The sequence below is a fragment of the Calonectris borealis genome, chromosome 6 (genome assembly GCF_964195595.1).
Source record: "Calonectris borealis chromosome 6, bCalBor7.hap1.2, whole genome shotgun sequence".
NCBI lineage: Eukaryota > Metazoa > Chordata > Aves > Procellariiformes > Procellariidae > Calonectris > Calonectris borealis.
Genome location: NC_134317.1, coordinates 7372072 through 7388959, shown reverse-complemented (window position 1 = coordinate 7388959; position 16888 = coordinate 7372072). Strand labels below are relative to the sequence as shown.

At 39.6% G+C, this 16888-nt stretch overlaps 1 protein-coding gene across 1 annotated transcript in view; it reads left to right on the top strand.

The window, feature by feature from the left end:
• THSD7B (thrombospondin type 1 domain containing 7B) overlaps positions 1-16888 on the top strand; it is a 271437-nt gene that overhangs the window by 80536 nt on the left and 174013 nt on the right. Inside the window, exons 5-6 of the mRNA XM_075152722.1 lie at positions 7501-7656; positions 9343-9540. Coding sequence (XP_075008823.1) covers positions 7501-7656; positions 9343-9540 — 354 coding nt within the window. The remainder of the gene's footprint in view (positions 1-7500; positions 7657-9342; positions 9541-16888) is intronic.

Genomic DNA, 16888 nt, shown 5'->3' with positions numbered 1-16888 from the left:
ATTTGATCTTGGATTTCAATAGCAGGTATGTGAGGTAGTTATGTCTTCGTTATTCTTAGATACCTTTTAGTGTTACCCTGCAAAACTATTTCTTACAGAAGTCTTTATTACTTTTATACCCTTCTTTCCTTTGAGAGATATTCAGCCCTCACCTGTTAGTAGACATAATTTCTTGGCTTACTTATTCCACTGTAGTTCACCAGCCTATACCCATTTCTGCTTTATTTTTAGGATGCAATTCCACCTGGCTCATCTTACATCAGATTTTTTTTATAAACTTGTGTGTCACCAGTTGTAGCAGCAAAAACTCCTTTAGTCTGTTTACAATTCAAGACTTAGTAAATACTCAAGTACCTTTTCAGGTCTAATGGTTACGTTCTGATCCATCCCTGTGTGTATTCCCTTATGTATTTTTGTCTTACAGGCAGCTTTACTGACAGAATCCCCAAATGGTCTGAAAGTGAAAGTGTTCCCCTGCACTTTCATCTAAGTCCTACTTATACAAGTTGCAAAATGATAATTTTATGGCCTTTATCCTTTCTTGTTTTCTGCAAAATATTGAGCTTTCTCCCTACTTCTGATAGACAAAAATGCCTAATCCTTTCTTATCTGATGAGTGAACTTTTCAGGCTATTCTTAATTCCATATGGGAGACGTTTCGGCACTGTATTTAATTTTCCAGAAATTAGTGCCTCTTTGGAGTGGCACAGAGATGAATTTGAGGACTCCTTTCGTTCATATCTTGTATTATTCTATACTTAGTCTCATCCCTTTCTTTCTGCCCTTTTGTCTTTTTTAGCTCTAAAATATGCGGTTTTGCCTTCTTTGCTCTGTACGCTGTTTCCTAATGAGGGTGCCACATTTTTTACCCTGCAAGTTCTTTGTTCTCCTCTGAATCATGATCTTCCAACGCATGTCTTCTGGGGGATTCACGTTTCAAATTGGTACATGTGGCATCTGTTCAATAAACTATGGAAGTAGTTTCAGGAAGAGAAAAATACCAACTAAGAGTCCTATTTGAACGTGCCACCATCCCCTTGGGTGCTAGCTGTCTTGTGAGCCACCAGGTCTGACTGTTTAGAAACAGTAAGTTGGTTGTGCAGGTTGTTGTCTTTTATGGCTGTTACCATCCTGCATATTTATTGGGAAAAGACTGCGTTGATGGAGATAAGCTGCCCGTAGGAGTTGGTGCGGGATATGCACTGTTGGATTGAATATGAACCCTGTGTGGGGTACGAGTCCTATATTAAATGCACACTGGGTTTTTTCAAATTTATGCTGGTGAAGCTGCAGGAATGAAAAGATTGATTTACTCTACGGAAATTAGAATTTAGGGACTTTGATGTTTAAATCCTGTTGTCCTTGTCTAGTTTATGAAATTGAAAAGGAATAGGTTAGAATATATTAGTAATAAGAAAACGTGACTAGGACTATAGGGGCGAGAGAACTGATGGTCAGCAGTGGTGTGAAAAAAGCTTTGTTCAACTGGCTTGTGGTACAGCAACAGGAGCATCCAGCCTGGGGCTTAGTTGACCTAAATCACAGAAACCATGTTCTCAGGTGGAAGAACCCCCCCCTAAGGATCCCTCTCATCCCAAACTAGTTATTTATCATTGGGATGACCGAACTGGCTTGAAAAGACAAGAAATACACCTCTGAAGTGTAAAATATATTCAGGCAAGTCTGGATTAGATTTATATTGCTGGGCTGCCGAGTTATTGATCTGTAAGCTCACCAAATGCTGAGCAGAATTTACAAGATACAACTCACATAATGGAAAAATAAATATGTAACAGCTGGCTTCTTCGGGGGGAAACCCTTTAGAAGCAAGAGAGGAAATGATTTTACTCAGATCGTTGCGGTGCTTGACAGTAGTGTTTGAATGTGTATTTCAAAAATTTTAGTTTGAATCCATTAGGGAAAAAAACATTTTCCCTAATGTCTTTTAGAGGTGTAATATTTTCGGTTCTTTCATGTCTAGAAACTAATTAAAGTAAAATGAAGAGAATAGTGTATAAAAAGACTTTGACAGTGAAAGAAGTGTGCCTTCTAAAAAGTGCCTTATAAAGAATATGCCTTTTTTTGTCAACAAGCTATTTGATATGACGATGAAATATTTATCCCTTTATAAATACTTCCATTTATATAGCTGGCTTTGGTATGCAGCAAATAATACGCTGCCCGGTCAGTTCACATGAGACACTAGGTTTTAGTTCAGGGTTTTATCTTTGAAAGCTAAGTTTTTAATTGCATTTGTATTTTTGCCATTATTTCCTGCCACTGGAACTGGATTAATTTTATTCAAAACAGTGACGGTTTGTTCCAAGTAATTTTGTCCCGTTGTTGTTATGAGGACAGGGAGCTGCATTGTGTCAAACAATAATGTTGATTCAGATGAAAAAATAAAAGGATTTGTATGTGCAAGGCTAGACCACAAACTGGGACACTGGGGAGAGATAACGAAGCCAATGGTGCCCAGGCTGGTACTGGAACAGGAGACGTTCGAGATAAATCAAGCTCGTGAAGTTGGGCCAGTTTGGCTCTGCATGGAGCAGCCCTGCTGCTTTCAGGATCCAAGCTGCCATGGCCATGCCATGAGCGGACTAGCTTAGCTTTGGGCCACCTGTACCACGTCCCAGTATCATAGACATATCCATAGTGGTGCTTCTCTCATGGTACCAGGTCTCCTGCAGTGGTGTGGCGTTCACGTAACAGATTTCTGTTCCTTGGTGCTCCTTCCTGTTGAATGAACGCTAAACCTAGCGATGGGCAAAGTTCACGCTCTTACAAGGCTTTCATGAAGTATATCCCACCTTTGCGTTTTCTTCCCTGTTTTCCTTGTGGCTTCTCTCACCCTCTCCAGCGGTCTGTCCCAGTGATTTCCAGCATCTGGTGGCCTTTTCTGGATAACAGCCAAGGCTCGAACATGCTGGAGAATCCCTTTTTCCTTCCCATCGTTGCCTTCGCTGGCATCCCAGCATCCCTGTTGCCTGCGCTTCTTTTCCTGGACACTCTCAATGACTTCTCACCTCTGGCCTGCTCAGTCGTGGGACTGCTGGTGGGAAGCCCCACGTTGACTCTGAATTTTCGCCAGATCTGCGGTTTCTGTCGATAATCTCTACAAATTCTGCTGTAGTGAAACAACACAATATCCCAGTTGGGATCAAGATCCCGTTGTACAGCAGAGGGCATGGACACAGGGAAACTTTTTATTCCGTGGAGTGCTAATAGTCTGTGTCACTTTAATAAAATTGCGAGGATCTTTATTGTTCTGAAATACATTAAACCGTTGTTGCTCTTGGCAATCCGCTATTAACCTTCTTTCATGCTGTGATTAGCCTTCTATTCATACTTTGTTTCTTGTCTATTAAATAGATTTTAATTGAAAATAGGACTTCAACTTTGTGCCTTGTGGCTTCAAAACTAATTGATTCTTCTGAAAAGCGTAAAGGCACCCTTTCCGTCAGGCATGGGGTGCATTAGGCTCTTTAAGGGAGGGATGCACTGGACTACGGTTGGCGCTGTTTCCAGGCTAGTTAAATTACATTCGCCACTTCTCCTTTGTCTAATCTTTTGTTTTTGCTATAAAAGCAAGTCTTTCAGGTTAGAGAAATTAGTTACAAATGTTGTGCTGGTTTATCCCTATTATGTTATACACGTGTAGGTGTTTTTGTAACACAACTCATTCCTTTGTGATTTTCTCAAGTAATTTCCCTTCGTATTGATCCAAGTGTCTTTAGTTTATAAGTCCTGGCAAAGGCAGTAAGAACCTTTACAAAATATGCCACCCCTTTCCTGTACCCTGGCAATCATTAATTGGGCTTAGTTTTGCCAAAATATATGGTAAACATTTGGATTTATTGCCTTGAGAATTGAATATTAGCTAAAATATGGCTGCACCAGTATATAAGAGGCAGTCCTGATACCCTTTACTTGTATTCCAGATATGTTAGTGACGTTTAGAAATGTCTCATTTAGGTGTTAATACCAGAAATACTTGTTTTTTCATTGTAAAAGGGAAATGAAGTTAAGGTCAAGGAAAAAAAGTGTTATTTACCTCCTGAGGAGTTGAAAAACTAAATTTGAAAGGAATCACTGCAACCAAAACGCCGTCCTACACATTTCTCTGTCTGGCCATGAATGCTTTTTAACATAGTGTTGGTATGTATGTCTGCAAGTATGTGTCTGTATGACTATATTCACAGATAATTTATTTATTGGTTTAAAATTACATTATGGAAATAATCATATCAGAGCTGATTTCCTCTTCTACTCTTCCTCCAAATCACTACCTCCGTAAAAATATATAGGGAAACAAGATACTTTAGAACCCAATTTATTATCTCCTGCTGGTAGCAATAACCTGAAAATAACAGCAAATAGTAAAATTTAAACTTGAAGCAGACACTGGTGCTGGGAACAGCTGTAGTTGCATTTATAAAGGATAGATCCAATATAACAGCTATAGAAATGTGTAATGTTTCAGAGGCTCCCAGATTAGTACTTGATTGCTTTTTCAAGTTTGTTCTATAGATTGGGAAGAACACAGGATTTTAAAAGGTACGAACAAGCTTAATAAATAAGCTGCTACTTGAACCAGAGATATTGCTTCCCCCTCTCACTCTTCTCCTCCCTGGCTTCTGCCTTTCCCTTTCCCCCCAAAAAGTGCCTAATATTTTTCCAAGGAAAATAATTACACAAAAAGCACTTTTTCTATATGAATGTAGGAAAATGTCATTACAAAGTCAATTATTGAGCAAAATCAGAAGGCTGTCTGGCACATAAAGAGAGTCCTAGCAGCTGAGTTCATTTATCATAGGCATAATGTGAGTTTTTTTCCCTGAACAGGGCATCCCCAGCCAAGCTATCCGTGCCTTTTTGGAGGGTGGCATATGTGAGAATTTTGGCATTTAAAAGATTCACAGAAAAAACCCTCCTTATAGTTAATTTAAAAAAAAAAAAAAAAGAGGTATTTATTAGAGTATGAAAGAACAGCAATAGAAAAATCACATCAAGTTTTAAAATAAAACTGATGGAAATCAACTGATGGCAATCGGAGTTGTCAATCTAATGGCTGAGGAAGGGATGAAACTCTTTTATAGAGGACCCCGCTGCTCCATCCAGTCACTCTGGCTATCGTGCTGGAAAATGTGGCTCTTTATACGCGCCTGGTTTTGGAAAAGGATGTTATTGTATATGCATTTATTAATGCAGCTTGTTTCTTTTTGTTCTTGTCTTATTCCTGAAGACTTTCACTGGAGGATTGTCGTCAGTGTAGAGTGAGAGTGGTCTGGCACAGACCTAGAATATATTTGGATATTTGATTAGAATAGTCTGTGTAGTTTCTGATTTACGTTTTACAGAATATATAGAATTACTTAATGAAGCGGGTAAACAAGCAGTCTTGTTCTAGTGACAAGCAGGATGTTGGTCCTGGGAAAGGAGCTCTCAGTGCTAGAATTAAATAGGGCATCAGCCCGAGGGAGGAAGAGGAGCATGAAGGTGGTTGGCAGGGAGAGGAAGGCAGGGTTTTCCTCCAGAATAGGAAGGAGTCTTCCATGAGTCTGAGATGGCTGGTAGGCTTAGCCTTTAACTTTTTGTAATCAATTTTTCTTGTTTTTCTTTTATCCAAACTCAATTTAAAACACCCTCGGCACCACTGGTGGTAGCTGGTTAGTTTTCAAGGCAGGAGAACCAACCCGCTTTATCTAGTGACTTCCACATTTAGATAGTTAAATAGCAATATAGAAACAATCTAAAAATCAGTGAGGGGGAAAGCGCCATTGCTAACGACGACGCCTTGAATTAGAGCAGAGTAGGACTGGACTTTATTCCTCGGGTTGGCCATATGCACTCAAATTTATTTCCTTTCATTTCTTCAAGTGAACTGTCCAAAAATGATACAGTTTTGCAACGCTTGATGCTGAAAGGCAGGCTAAGCCAGGCGTGAGACTTCTTGGTAAAATAAATACTCTTATCCTTAAAACTCTTAATATTTATCTCATTCTGTCTGTCACTTCACTTGCAAGGTCTTTAGAAAAGGTCTGTTTATGTTAGCATTCAGGTGAATTGGATTTATGCCATCTTGTTGTAATCTCTAAATGAACATGTCAAAGGCCTTACAGTGTCTCAGAAATCATTCAGAAAATGGTCTTTTTTTACTAACATATTATCTTTCAGCTTAGAATTAAATCACATCTGTTGTTTAATCCTGTTATTCTGATGAGCTGGAATCATAAGCACTGATACTGGTCTTAAGTCAGCTTCAGGATGTGCAAATCAAAATTTATTGGGATTTTGAGCACTGAAATCTCAGTTGCGTTTTTCTTCAAATGATTCATTTTAAAGAAAATAGTAAAATCTCAGAAAAAGAAAAGATTACTCATATATTGGGCATATTTTTATAAATTCTTTTCAAGTCAATTCCATGCATGGAAGCAAAATAAAATAGACATTAAACATAAAAATGAGGATAAAGCAAACTCAGTAGCTATAAAAATTAATGAAGTCTTGGTAGTACCATGGCAGAGTAAAGTCAAACAAGCCTTTGCCTTTTGAAAGACTGCTTTGATATTGATTTATCTAAAGAGACAGCCAAATTCAGCCCATAATGTAATTAAAATGCAATATCATATAATGACTCACAAGGTAGATTTAAGAGTCTTTCCCTTTCTTTTCCTTCCTCCCTCTGCCCCGAATAAAAGGATGAGAGAAGTTAATTGAAACTGGAAATCTCTTATGATAAATGAAAATACAAAGAGAATCAGCTTTCCAAATTTATTGTCAGCATCAACAAAACTGGTACTTTGGCAGAGTTACTTTGGCTTATCTCGTAGATGAAGAGGTTTGGAGATCTGTGCCTGCCTTGGGTGCAGGCAATTCAAGTAAACGTCTCTCCTCCCAGGCAGGAAGGACACTTTCTGCATACGGCTGTGTAGAAGAAACCGAGAGCTCTGCTCAATTTTATTGAAAGTAGATGAAGAAAATTCAAAGGTCTGGATCCTGCATCTCTAATCTAGAGGCGGCGCTGCCCCTGACGGGGACGGGTATGGGGAGATTCTCCCGCACTCAGGCTTTTGTCACCTGCCTCCGCCTGCCTCCCGGTTGCAGCGTGAGCTTTTTGGATTTCCTTCTTATACATCTTTCTCTTCAGTACGGTGTAAAGAGGTCTCCATGGCCATAAATGCGGGGGATTAGATTCCAGTTTGTTGTTCCAGCATTGTAGAAAATCAGCACTGAATTTATTATTAAAGCACCCCTTTACCATTAAGCATAGTCTTAATCGGCCTGCTGAATATGTATGATTGAGATAAAACTTTACATGCCCTGCTGAACAGAGGATTAACTTTTTGCTCTGGGAGGTAAGATCCTAAAAAAGTACTGGTTTTTGGTGCATTCGGGAAAGCTAAGGCCAGCAGTAAACTTAGGAGCTCTGTGTGTTGGTCAGGGCAAAGTTATATCCCTGCTTTTCTTTTTTCCTTTCTTTTTTTTTCCTCTTAGTTACTAGACCAGTTGATGGGAAGCTATGCCTGGGTCCTGCTCCCTCCGCCTCCCAGCTGTGTAACCTGCCGTGCCCGTCCGAGTGCGTGGTGTCTGCCTGGTCGGTGTGGGGCCCCTGCCTCCACGAGAACTGCCAGGACCCCCAGGGAAGAAGAGGTAATGGCTTGCAGCAATGGGGGATCTAAAGCGAGTAATGGAATGTTATGATAAGATTGCAAAAGCAGTGGTGTCAAGTTCTACATTGGGAGCTTAATGTATTTTTTTTTAAATTAATCTAACATAGGATGAAGCTCTTAGATGTGCGTACAGGAGTGGAATATGACCTTTAAAAGCTTTTTGCAGTTATTCTTGGGAGAAGGGGAAAAAAAAAAAATTTTCAGCCTGGTTCAGATCCTTTTATCCTGCACTGAACTTGTAGAGAAGGAGGATTTCTTGGGTTAGCAGCTGCAAACCTCCGTAGTGCCAGGCTGTCCCTCTCTGATCTTCCTCGCAAGTCCTGCTGCTTGGATTTGGGGGCAATGCTTGGGTGAGGTTAAAGGGCATCAGGACTGAGGTGTATTCCTCCTGCCACCTTGGAGTTTAGGCTCACCTAAGAGATTGTTCTCATTGTTCTGGATTTGGTTTAAATTCCTGGAAGAAGAGTATGCAAATATAATTTAAACCCCCCTGGATCTTAATTGCCCGGCGTACATGCTTGTTGCTGCAACACTTTGAGATTCATTGCAGAGCATTTCCTTCATTCACAAAATAAGTTGAAAAGATGAGTGTTGGAGTTCATGTCAGGGAATGAATATTATTGTTTGGAAATTACACTTTTCTGAAAAAAACGTAAGTTTTTGAAGTGATTTGTGCCAGGCAGAATTTTTCAAATTAAAAAAAAAAAAAAAAGATAGTGATATAAAAATATAGTGTTATAAAGTATAAAGATTTGGAAAACCATTTCATTTTTAAATTGTTTTGAATGATTTCTTTTTGCTGGTTTGAGAATGGTGGAAGTTTGATCTGTTGTATTCTCTGGAATGTTTTATTTTTCATTTTCTCCTCTGTTTCATGGCCAAGGCATTTCCCTGTGGCTCTCACTAATGCTGTATATTTGCCCCTTGTCTGAGACTGTTGTAGGAAAGACCACCATGTATTTTTTTTCTGCCTTTCTTAGAATTCTGTGTCATTTGCATAACAAAACATGCTGAAAGATACTTGCGTATTAGTTCTGCATTTTACATAGCAACATGACTTTTGGTTTTATTCAGAAGGAGGTAGATTATGTAATCAATTCTTTCGTTATTTCTGTAACCTTTTTCTTCCACTTTACATTTGAATCTTCCAATTTAATAGGATGTCATTTCAAAGAGACCTGATACGCATTATGTATCAGAAATCCTTACACCTTCAAAAGGTAGAACACTAATTTCTTAGTAAACTGCTCTGCTGTATCTCAAAACAAGTCTTTTCGTTAGTGGATTCCCAGGCAGAATATAGATGTCCTTTATATCTTCAATTCTTTAATTGTTTCTCTCTTTTTATCTTAATGTTTTTATTGCATCAGTGGCAAATTCCTATATTTGGACATGTGTCTTTCTATCTAATGTTGATGAAAAGGAAAAAGAGATGTGAAAAATATGGGTTATTGGAATTCTTTATGCACTATTAGATTTTGCGTGCCTGGGCTGTGGGCACGTACAGCCAAGTGCTGTCCCAATCAATTCAGTTTGTAAGTGTTGTACTCTTGTTTGTCTTTATATCCCCCAATTCCATATGCCCTATATAGTCCTCTTGCTACTAGATTATTGGTATAAATATTTTTTGCAGTTGTCCAATTAATTCAGTTCCTCTTTTTTCCAGGCTTTAGAATGAGACAAAGGCAAGTGATCGTAGATCCCGTAGGCACCCTGGCAGGTTGTCCGCATTTAACTGAATCTATTCCTTGTGAAGACCCAGTATGTTATGAGTGGATTGTTTCAGAAGGAATATGTGTGACTCACCGTGGAAAATGTGGACCTGGAAACCGCATCCTGAAAGCTGAATGCAAGAACAGGAAAGGTACGTAATGGTATCGTCTTAAAAGCCCCATGGTTTTTCGTGCCTCCTTTTAAAATGGCATTCTGCTGCAGAGCAATTGCGATTATTTACAATAGCTGCTTACTGAATTTCTATGAAACTTTCGTATTTTTGCATTGACCGCGATGCTCACAAAAGCCTAGTGCTGATATTATCGTGGATTTTGCTTAGAACCTTCTATTCTATTTTATCCTAAAGGAGATGGCTCACCAGTACAGGCCCTGTGTTGTCACTGCTGGCCTTATCACAACAGTGGGATACCAATGGCCTGGTTCTCCCTAGAATCTTTTTTTTTGTGCATCTTGTACTGAAGTAGGGCTGTCACTGAGGCCAGCAGCACTATGGGCATTCACAAAATTAATCTGGCCCCTAGCATTTCTTCTATCCTCAGTTTTTAGCGTGCGGTCTGAATGTTTATCTCATTACGATAACCCTCTAACAGTCATGAGAAGGCATGCTTCGTTGTGCTGCCAAAATTAATATAAGAATTAGATGCAAATGAAATGCTCGTACTAAGGAATACTTTACTTGGCAACAGTTTGAGACCTGCAGTGTATCCAGTTTACAAGTTGTTGATAATGAATAAGTACATTTTTATATGACGTTTACAAACAACCAGGAAGAGCTTATTTCTTGTGCATGGTTTGAACCTCAGCCAAAAGTTTCATTTCTTGATAAGGTCAGTGTTGTCAGATCTTTAGATTCAATTACATGGAGCACGATTTTGCAGTCCTTAGTCACAGTGAGATTGTGCTATCATCTCAAAAGTGGCAAAATTGTGGAACTTTAGAGCCTGGTATTATATCTGAAATGGAGAATTCTTCTTTTACATGGTGCTGAGACAATCACAGGAAACCATTTCAAGTTGATAACAAGAGGGGTTAATTGGCAAGTGGTTAAAAATAGTGTGTCGTCTATGAGGCATTAGAATCCGACAGAATGAAATGATGGCTGCTTTGTCTGAAGAGCACAGATCCTCCTGAAATACATTGAAAATACATGTGCTTTTCTTGTAAGTTTGTGAAAATGGGGCAAAAAAAAAATCTTCAACAGTTATAAAATGACATAGCCAGAATATAGTGGAGAGCAAAGAGCTGCCTCTGAATTTTGTCTGAGTGATCTCTTCCAACGTGTGATCATAACTGTAGGTCCAGTCCTGCAGTGATGTGTGCAGATGGAGTCTTGTATTGCTAAGGAGCACCGTGTACTTCACACTGTTAAAACGATGCCAACATCCATTTTTATGCTCCAACTTGCGATTCGGAAGAAAAGCATATAACGTGGCAGATGCTCATGGATCTCTGATCAAACTGTACTCTGTGGCTGTGATCCTTAGCCATGCCTCTGAAGTGTCTCTTCTTCACTTAATTGTTCAACAAGATATTGGAAGTTTCACAGTACCCTTTTTCACTTCAATTACTCTGTGCATATTCTAGTTGCAAAAAAAAAAAAAAAAAAAAAAAAAAAAAAAAAAAAAAGGGACATTCTTCCTGCCCTGCCACCCCGAGGCAAACATTGTCACTAGATGCGATCGTTGTCCACTTCTAATTGAGAACGTTTCACAAGGAAGTATCCAGATCACTAGGCAGATTAGAAGCACTGGTTAATACTAGTTTTAAACTTTTCTGAATTTTTCATGCAGTAGGATAGGACTGGTGGAGTCCAAAAAGCCAATTTGTTTCTTCTTCTGTCAATCCAGTACTATTAGTTGCTTTGTTTATAACCTTTTTTCCTTCTGTAATGTTCTCTTTACTAGATTCCCATTGCAATAAGTGGTGTATTTTCTTGGGTAAAAGCTGGAGTAAACGGCAGAGTTGCATAAAGTGTTTTGCCTGGAATAGTTGGTCATTTGGTAGTGGGAAGCCAGTAGGGAGTCATGTGAAACTGTGAGACATATCAATTACGGATAAAATAGCATAAGGCTTACACTAATACATAGCATTACACAGTTCAAAATTTTGTGCAAGTAACTGCTCTGCTGGAAAGCATTTAGGGTGGCTGTATTATGTGCTGGTATTTTCATTTACTGAAGCATTTTTTGTAGAATTCAGCTCCATATCCTAAAATCCAGTCTTTTATCCAGTCATTCTGTCCTCCGTGCCTGGCATTGTTGCTCAGTATTCCCACTGAATGCCTAAAGGAATAAAAAAATACATTTTTTTGGACCCTGTTAAATGACAAAATCCAATGTATCATCATCTCAACAACAGTTCATTTGAGCCTGGAATATGTTGATTAGGGTACTTTGGGTCTTCTGTGTATCCCTGCCTGCAAGACGTCTTCACTGTCATATAAATACCAGACTTTTTGGCATGATGTTCTCCTCTTCTTGCTGCAGTGTGTTAGTTCACTTCTCTTTAGAAGTTAGAAGTAGCCGATCTGTCAGTCCCGTTTGTGTCAGCCATACTCCAGAAGAGCTTGGCATCACGGCTTCTTGCCCTTGCCCTTCTCCTCCTCTCCCTCCATCCACAGCGTGGCTGAACCCGTGCCCTGCTGCGTAATGCTGGACTGTTGCATACTGCTCTCCACGGCTCGGAGACCTGAGGCCTTTTTCATGAGGAGTCTGTTTTTTCCCTTGCCAAAAATGAGCTTTAATTACGTTGACTGCAGCAGAAGGGAACTGGCCGTGTTTTTCAGTCCTCTCTCCCGTTGGCCTAAACTTCCCTCCAGCAAGGGAGGTGCATCTTTGTCTCTGATATGTATTGACAGTGAATGAAGTTAACAAGGCGTTAGCCCTTCTCTGTCCCACCTCTGGTCACCCCAGTGTCTTTCTCCCATGCCACGGCTCTTGCATGCTCATGGTGGCAGCCCATGCTGTGAGAGAGGGTTGGGAGGAGCCTGTCCGGGAGGTGAGCAGGGAGCAGTGGCTAACTAACCTCTTTATCCAACTGAACCCTCACCTTTGGAGCCCCTTGTAGTGTCCTTTCTTTCCATTTTAAAAAGCCGTCCTTTCTGGTGAGAAGATTTTGTGGTACTGGCCCAGGTAACAAGCTTGAGCTGGAGCTTGAACAGGTCAGGAGCTAGCCACACATGGGTCTAACTCTGGTTTGCAGGGTTTCTCTGAAGACTTCCTTGCCAAAGCAATGTCTCTTTGTAAGGGCTTGTATGAATTTCAGTGATGTAGCACTCTTCCACTCGGTCTAGAGGTACAGAAATGACTTTTTGTTTCTTAAATAGGTTAATGCAGGGGGTCCGTAATGAAGTGGCCCCCAGAGGGCACACACTACGTGCAGCGTTTTTTCATGGAGTAACTGGAGTCTGTGGTTTGTGATTTGCAGCAGTGAGCATAGATGAGGAGGAATGAGAAGACCGTAATCATCTCATTACTTTGTCATTGTTAGGTGTCTGTCTGTTCCCACCTAGTAGTGTCTCTAATCTCTGTTAATAAGTTACCAAACATGCACATGAAGGTTGTGAGAAACGCCTAGTGTCTGGTCCATATCCCTCAAGTGCGCCTCTTCTGTAGCATCAGAAGACAGTATGTAATAAATCAAATGAATTTAAATAATGTGTAGAAATGCAATGAAGTAATGCATAGAATGGGAAAAGATCTATATTGCATGCTTCTTCCAAACAAAATTTTTCAGCAAAGTGTTTTTTATTTAGCTAGTGAAGGACAACGGATACTTTGGGGAAGTCTGTGAAGCCAAAGGAGTAGTACAGGAAAACGGATGATGATACTAAAAATCAGATTGTGTAAGTGTATCATTGGGTACATGGATCTATAATTCACATCAAGGAATTTATCTGAAAACTCTTTTTTTATATTCACAGAGAACCCAAGAATTATTTGTGATTTTTCTCAGAGTTGTTGTTTTAGGTTGTTCAACAAGGAATTGAATAATCTCCTGTTTGTAATGTATTCTTGATCAGACAGTTGCAAGTAATTGACGTTTGAATTGGGGCAGTCTTGATTAGAACCGACAAACATTACTGTGCATTGACCAGATGAAAATAACTCTTTGAAAACTTTCCAGTTCACTTGCTCTCCTTAAATGTTGCTGCTCAGTAGATACGAAACCATGAACACGGTCGAAACTTTCTCATTTGAAAATGCAATTGGACAGGAGCCAAATTGTATTGCGTCTCATTTTTTGAAGACAATGACCAAAATCATCTTTTGGGTACTCTGCTTCTTATGTCTTTGTGATCGGTTACAAGCACTTTGAATATGGTGAGACAAAGGGAATTCAATGTTGTAGAGTGTGCAGAAAACTGCAGATAACATTAGGCAGCAGGACTTGTCTCAGGGTCAGCAGGTAAAAGTTCAGTCCTAACAGGGGTTGGTGCCCCTTCATAGTAGTTTCCCAGTCTTTTGATTTAGATGCTAAGAATTTTGGATTTAACTGGATTTAACATATAAATGTTGTTGGTTTCAGTCTGATGCAGGAATTTGGGAACCCTTTTTATTTTTGTATTCCATATCTATTTTAATATAGATATGTATTAATAATAGAAAAATAGATTCAAATACGGCAGATGTTGAACCAAACTGTGGTTTTTAGAAATGCACATTACAGCTTGTGAACAGAGCAGTTATTATGGTGAAGAGTACAACCTGAGAACATATGTAAAAGGAACGACAACAATAAATTAATGAAATAACGAGTATGGCTCATAAAAGTAACAATTAATTTTTCAAGCATTTTATAAATGTTTCTGACAATACTGTAAACTAAATCTCACCTATTAGCAATGCTCTTGAATAGACCGTAAAATGTTGTTATTCAGAATCATACCCACAAGTCATCAATCTATTTTGTTGTAATTCCCATGTCATCATTTATTAATTTGCTCCTGCTTGTTCTGATTCCTACCAGAACTATTAGTCACAAAGACGTGATAGTCTCTGTATAGTGAACAGCATGGTGTCTAAATAATAAAAAATTTGAAATAATTTATACCCAAAGGCTTCATTGTTTTAATCAGAAATTATCAGGTTTGGCAACAGGGTTTAATGCAAAAGTAATGTGCTTTTGCTGGATTCAGGTGGTTTTACTCTACTCCTAGTTAACAAATTTAATCACAGCTCAACAGCTGCTGAGTATTTGCCTTTCTGTACTGTCAGCTTGGCTATCAGGGTTTCTTTGCTTTGTGGGAGTTAAAATTGGGGGGTTGTCTTCCTTTTGAGGACAGTATTTATAACAGTGCCAAATAATCTATCGGTTCCTTATTCATGCACTGTTCACGCAGCGATAGGGAGATGCAGTGCCGAACCCAGAGTCCAGAGATGCCCGGAACATTGCTGTCGCCCTTCTCCTGTAGCACCCAAATGGCTATTCCTGGGACCTGTCACAAAGCCACCTTCTGTAGCATCTTCTGCCTCACCTAGGTGTTCCCAGGCACTTTGGAGGTTTCTGTGCACCCTTCCCAGCCGTACCTGATAAATGAATAATATCTGGCAGGTGCTGGGACTCCCGGCTGTAAGGGGTGAACCACCCTGCTACAGACAATCTGCCAAGATGGTAGCTTAGAAATAAAACATGCTGCAATCCTGCTGTCATAGCTGTTATGGTGGCAAGATGTTTTCTTTAAGAATTCTCAGTGGAATAAGCTGCTGGCTTCAAGCCGCAAGAGTTATCCGAGCCGGGGGGCAGCACCCACCGCCTGCGCCCAGGCTCACTCGCTCTCCGCCCGGCCGGGCACGGGGCTGCACGGGCGGCAGCAAAGAGCAGTCAGGAACAGAAATTGTTGTGGAGTAAGAAATCAATCATCCTCATTTCAGCAGTGTTACGACGGATGATTACACCTGTGTTTTTTGTTTTCCTTTTTTTCCTGGTACTAACATTAAAAAAACCAACCTCTTCCCGCCTCCCCTGCAACCCCCCCCCAAAAAAAACCCCAAAACCAAAAAACCAAAACCAAACCCCAGGGCATGTTTGCAGGGGGTGATGAATAGAAGAAACCCACAGAATAAGGGTGTTGACCAAACTTTTAGGCCTGTTGCTCCTTTTGCTTTCTAGCAGAAAACCTTTATACCGTTTCTGGTGCTGTTCTGGCAATACTGGTAAGAGTAATTTCAGCGCAACAGTTTTGTTTTATTTTTCTGTGCGATCTCTTTGGTTCTAGGCGGTCTGTATCTAGAACGTAGCACTTGCCAAGACGACAAGAGGGATTTTGCTTTTAAGTGTTAATAAGTTCACTGAAAAAGTACATGTTTGGGATGAAATACATGTATTTCCAAATTTCTGTTCCATTTGACAGTTTTATTTGTAAAACTGGAGAACAATATTTCAGAGAGTCAAAATGTTTTCTTTCACCTTTTTTTTTTTTTTTTTTTAAGATTAAATGTTTAATGTTTGCTTTTTTGGTAAATGAACTAGACCAAGTCTGAAACAAAATGAAAAATAAAAATATTTTTAAAAGAGGGTGTTAATATAAAAACAAAATATTCCTTTTAGATTCAACAAACATTTTACCTTATCATGAAATTACTTTTTTCCTAAATCCTCCCCTAATCTCTCTTCAGTCTACTTAATACAGAGTTACAGAGTTTTTTCTTCCCTTTCCCTTTTTTTTTTTGGTTCAGTGCCCAAACAGAAATCCATTATTCACACATTTCTATTGACAGAGCAGACACTGAAATCCTGTTGGAATTCCAGTGAAGAGTAAAGGGAAGTAAGGTAATCAAAGCAGTGTTATTTTAAGATCCAATATTATGTTCTGCCAGAGCTTGACAGTGAAGCTCTGCACTTACGGAAGCTGAAGACTCTTTGGGGGTAGAACATTAATAATGGTGTGCTCAGTTACCCGCCTGTACTTCCAGGTCAGTCACGATGTGTCCTGTGGTCCCTAAGAACGGCTGTCCGCAGAGGCAGCTTGCCGTGGGTGCTCCGCTGGGCGCACAGCTCACGAGAGGCAGGAGCATCCCCAAGGGCTCTGCTTGAATCCTCCAGAAGGCAGGGGCTGCAAGTAGAGATGATGTCTGGTTTTAGTCCTGGCTGAGGGCATGAAGCTCGCAGCTTTCTGAGAAGTCCTCTTTTAACATAAATCTCAGCAAAGCCCAGTTCTTACCTGGGGAGAATTCTTGATTTTTCATCTTGTAATGGATTAATGAAATAGAATGAATTTGCAGCGTCTGTTTAATTTCTCAGAGGGAAGATTTACTGTGTTCAATTTATTGAAAGTAAGTTTTAAAGAAGTTCTTTCTGACATATCAGAATAAGATCTTAAATCTCACTGACGCATTGTGTCCAGTGACACGGTGTCTAATGGTACATCTAGATTTTGTTTCTCCTGTAAGAGTAGCATAATCTTAGATTGTGATCATTCATTATTTTAGAAACTGAAACTTTTAGAAACTAAAAGAAGCAGTTTTGTTTGTAAAATT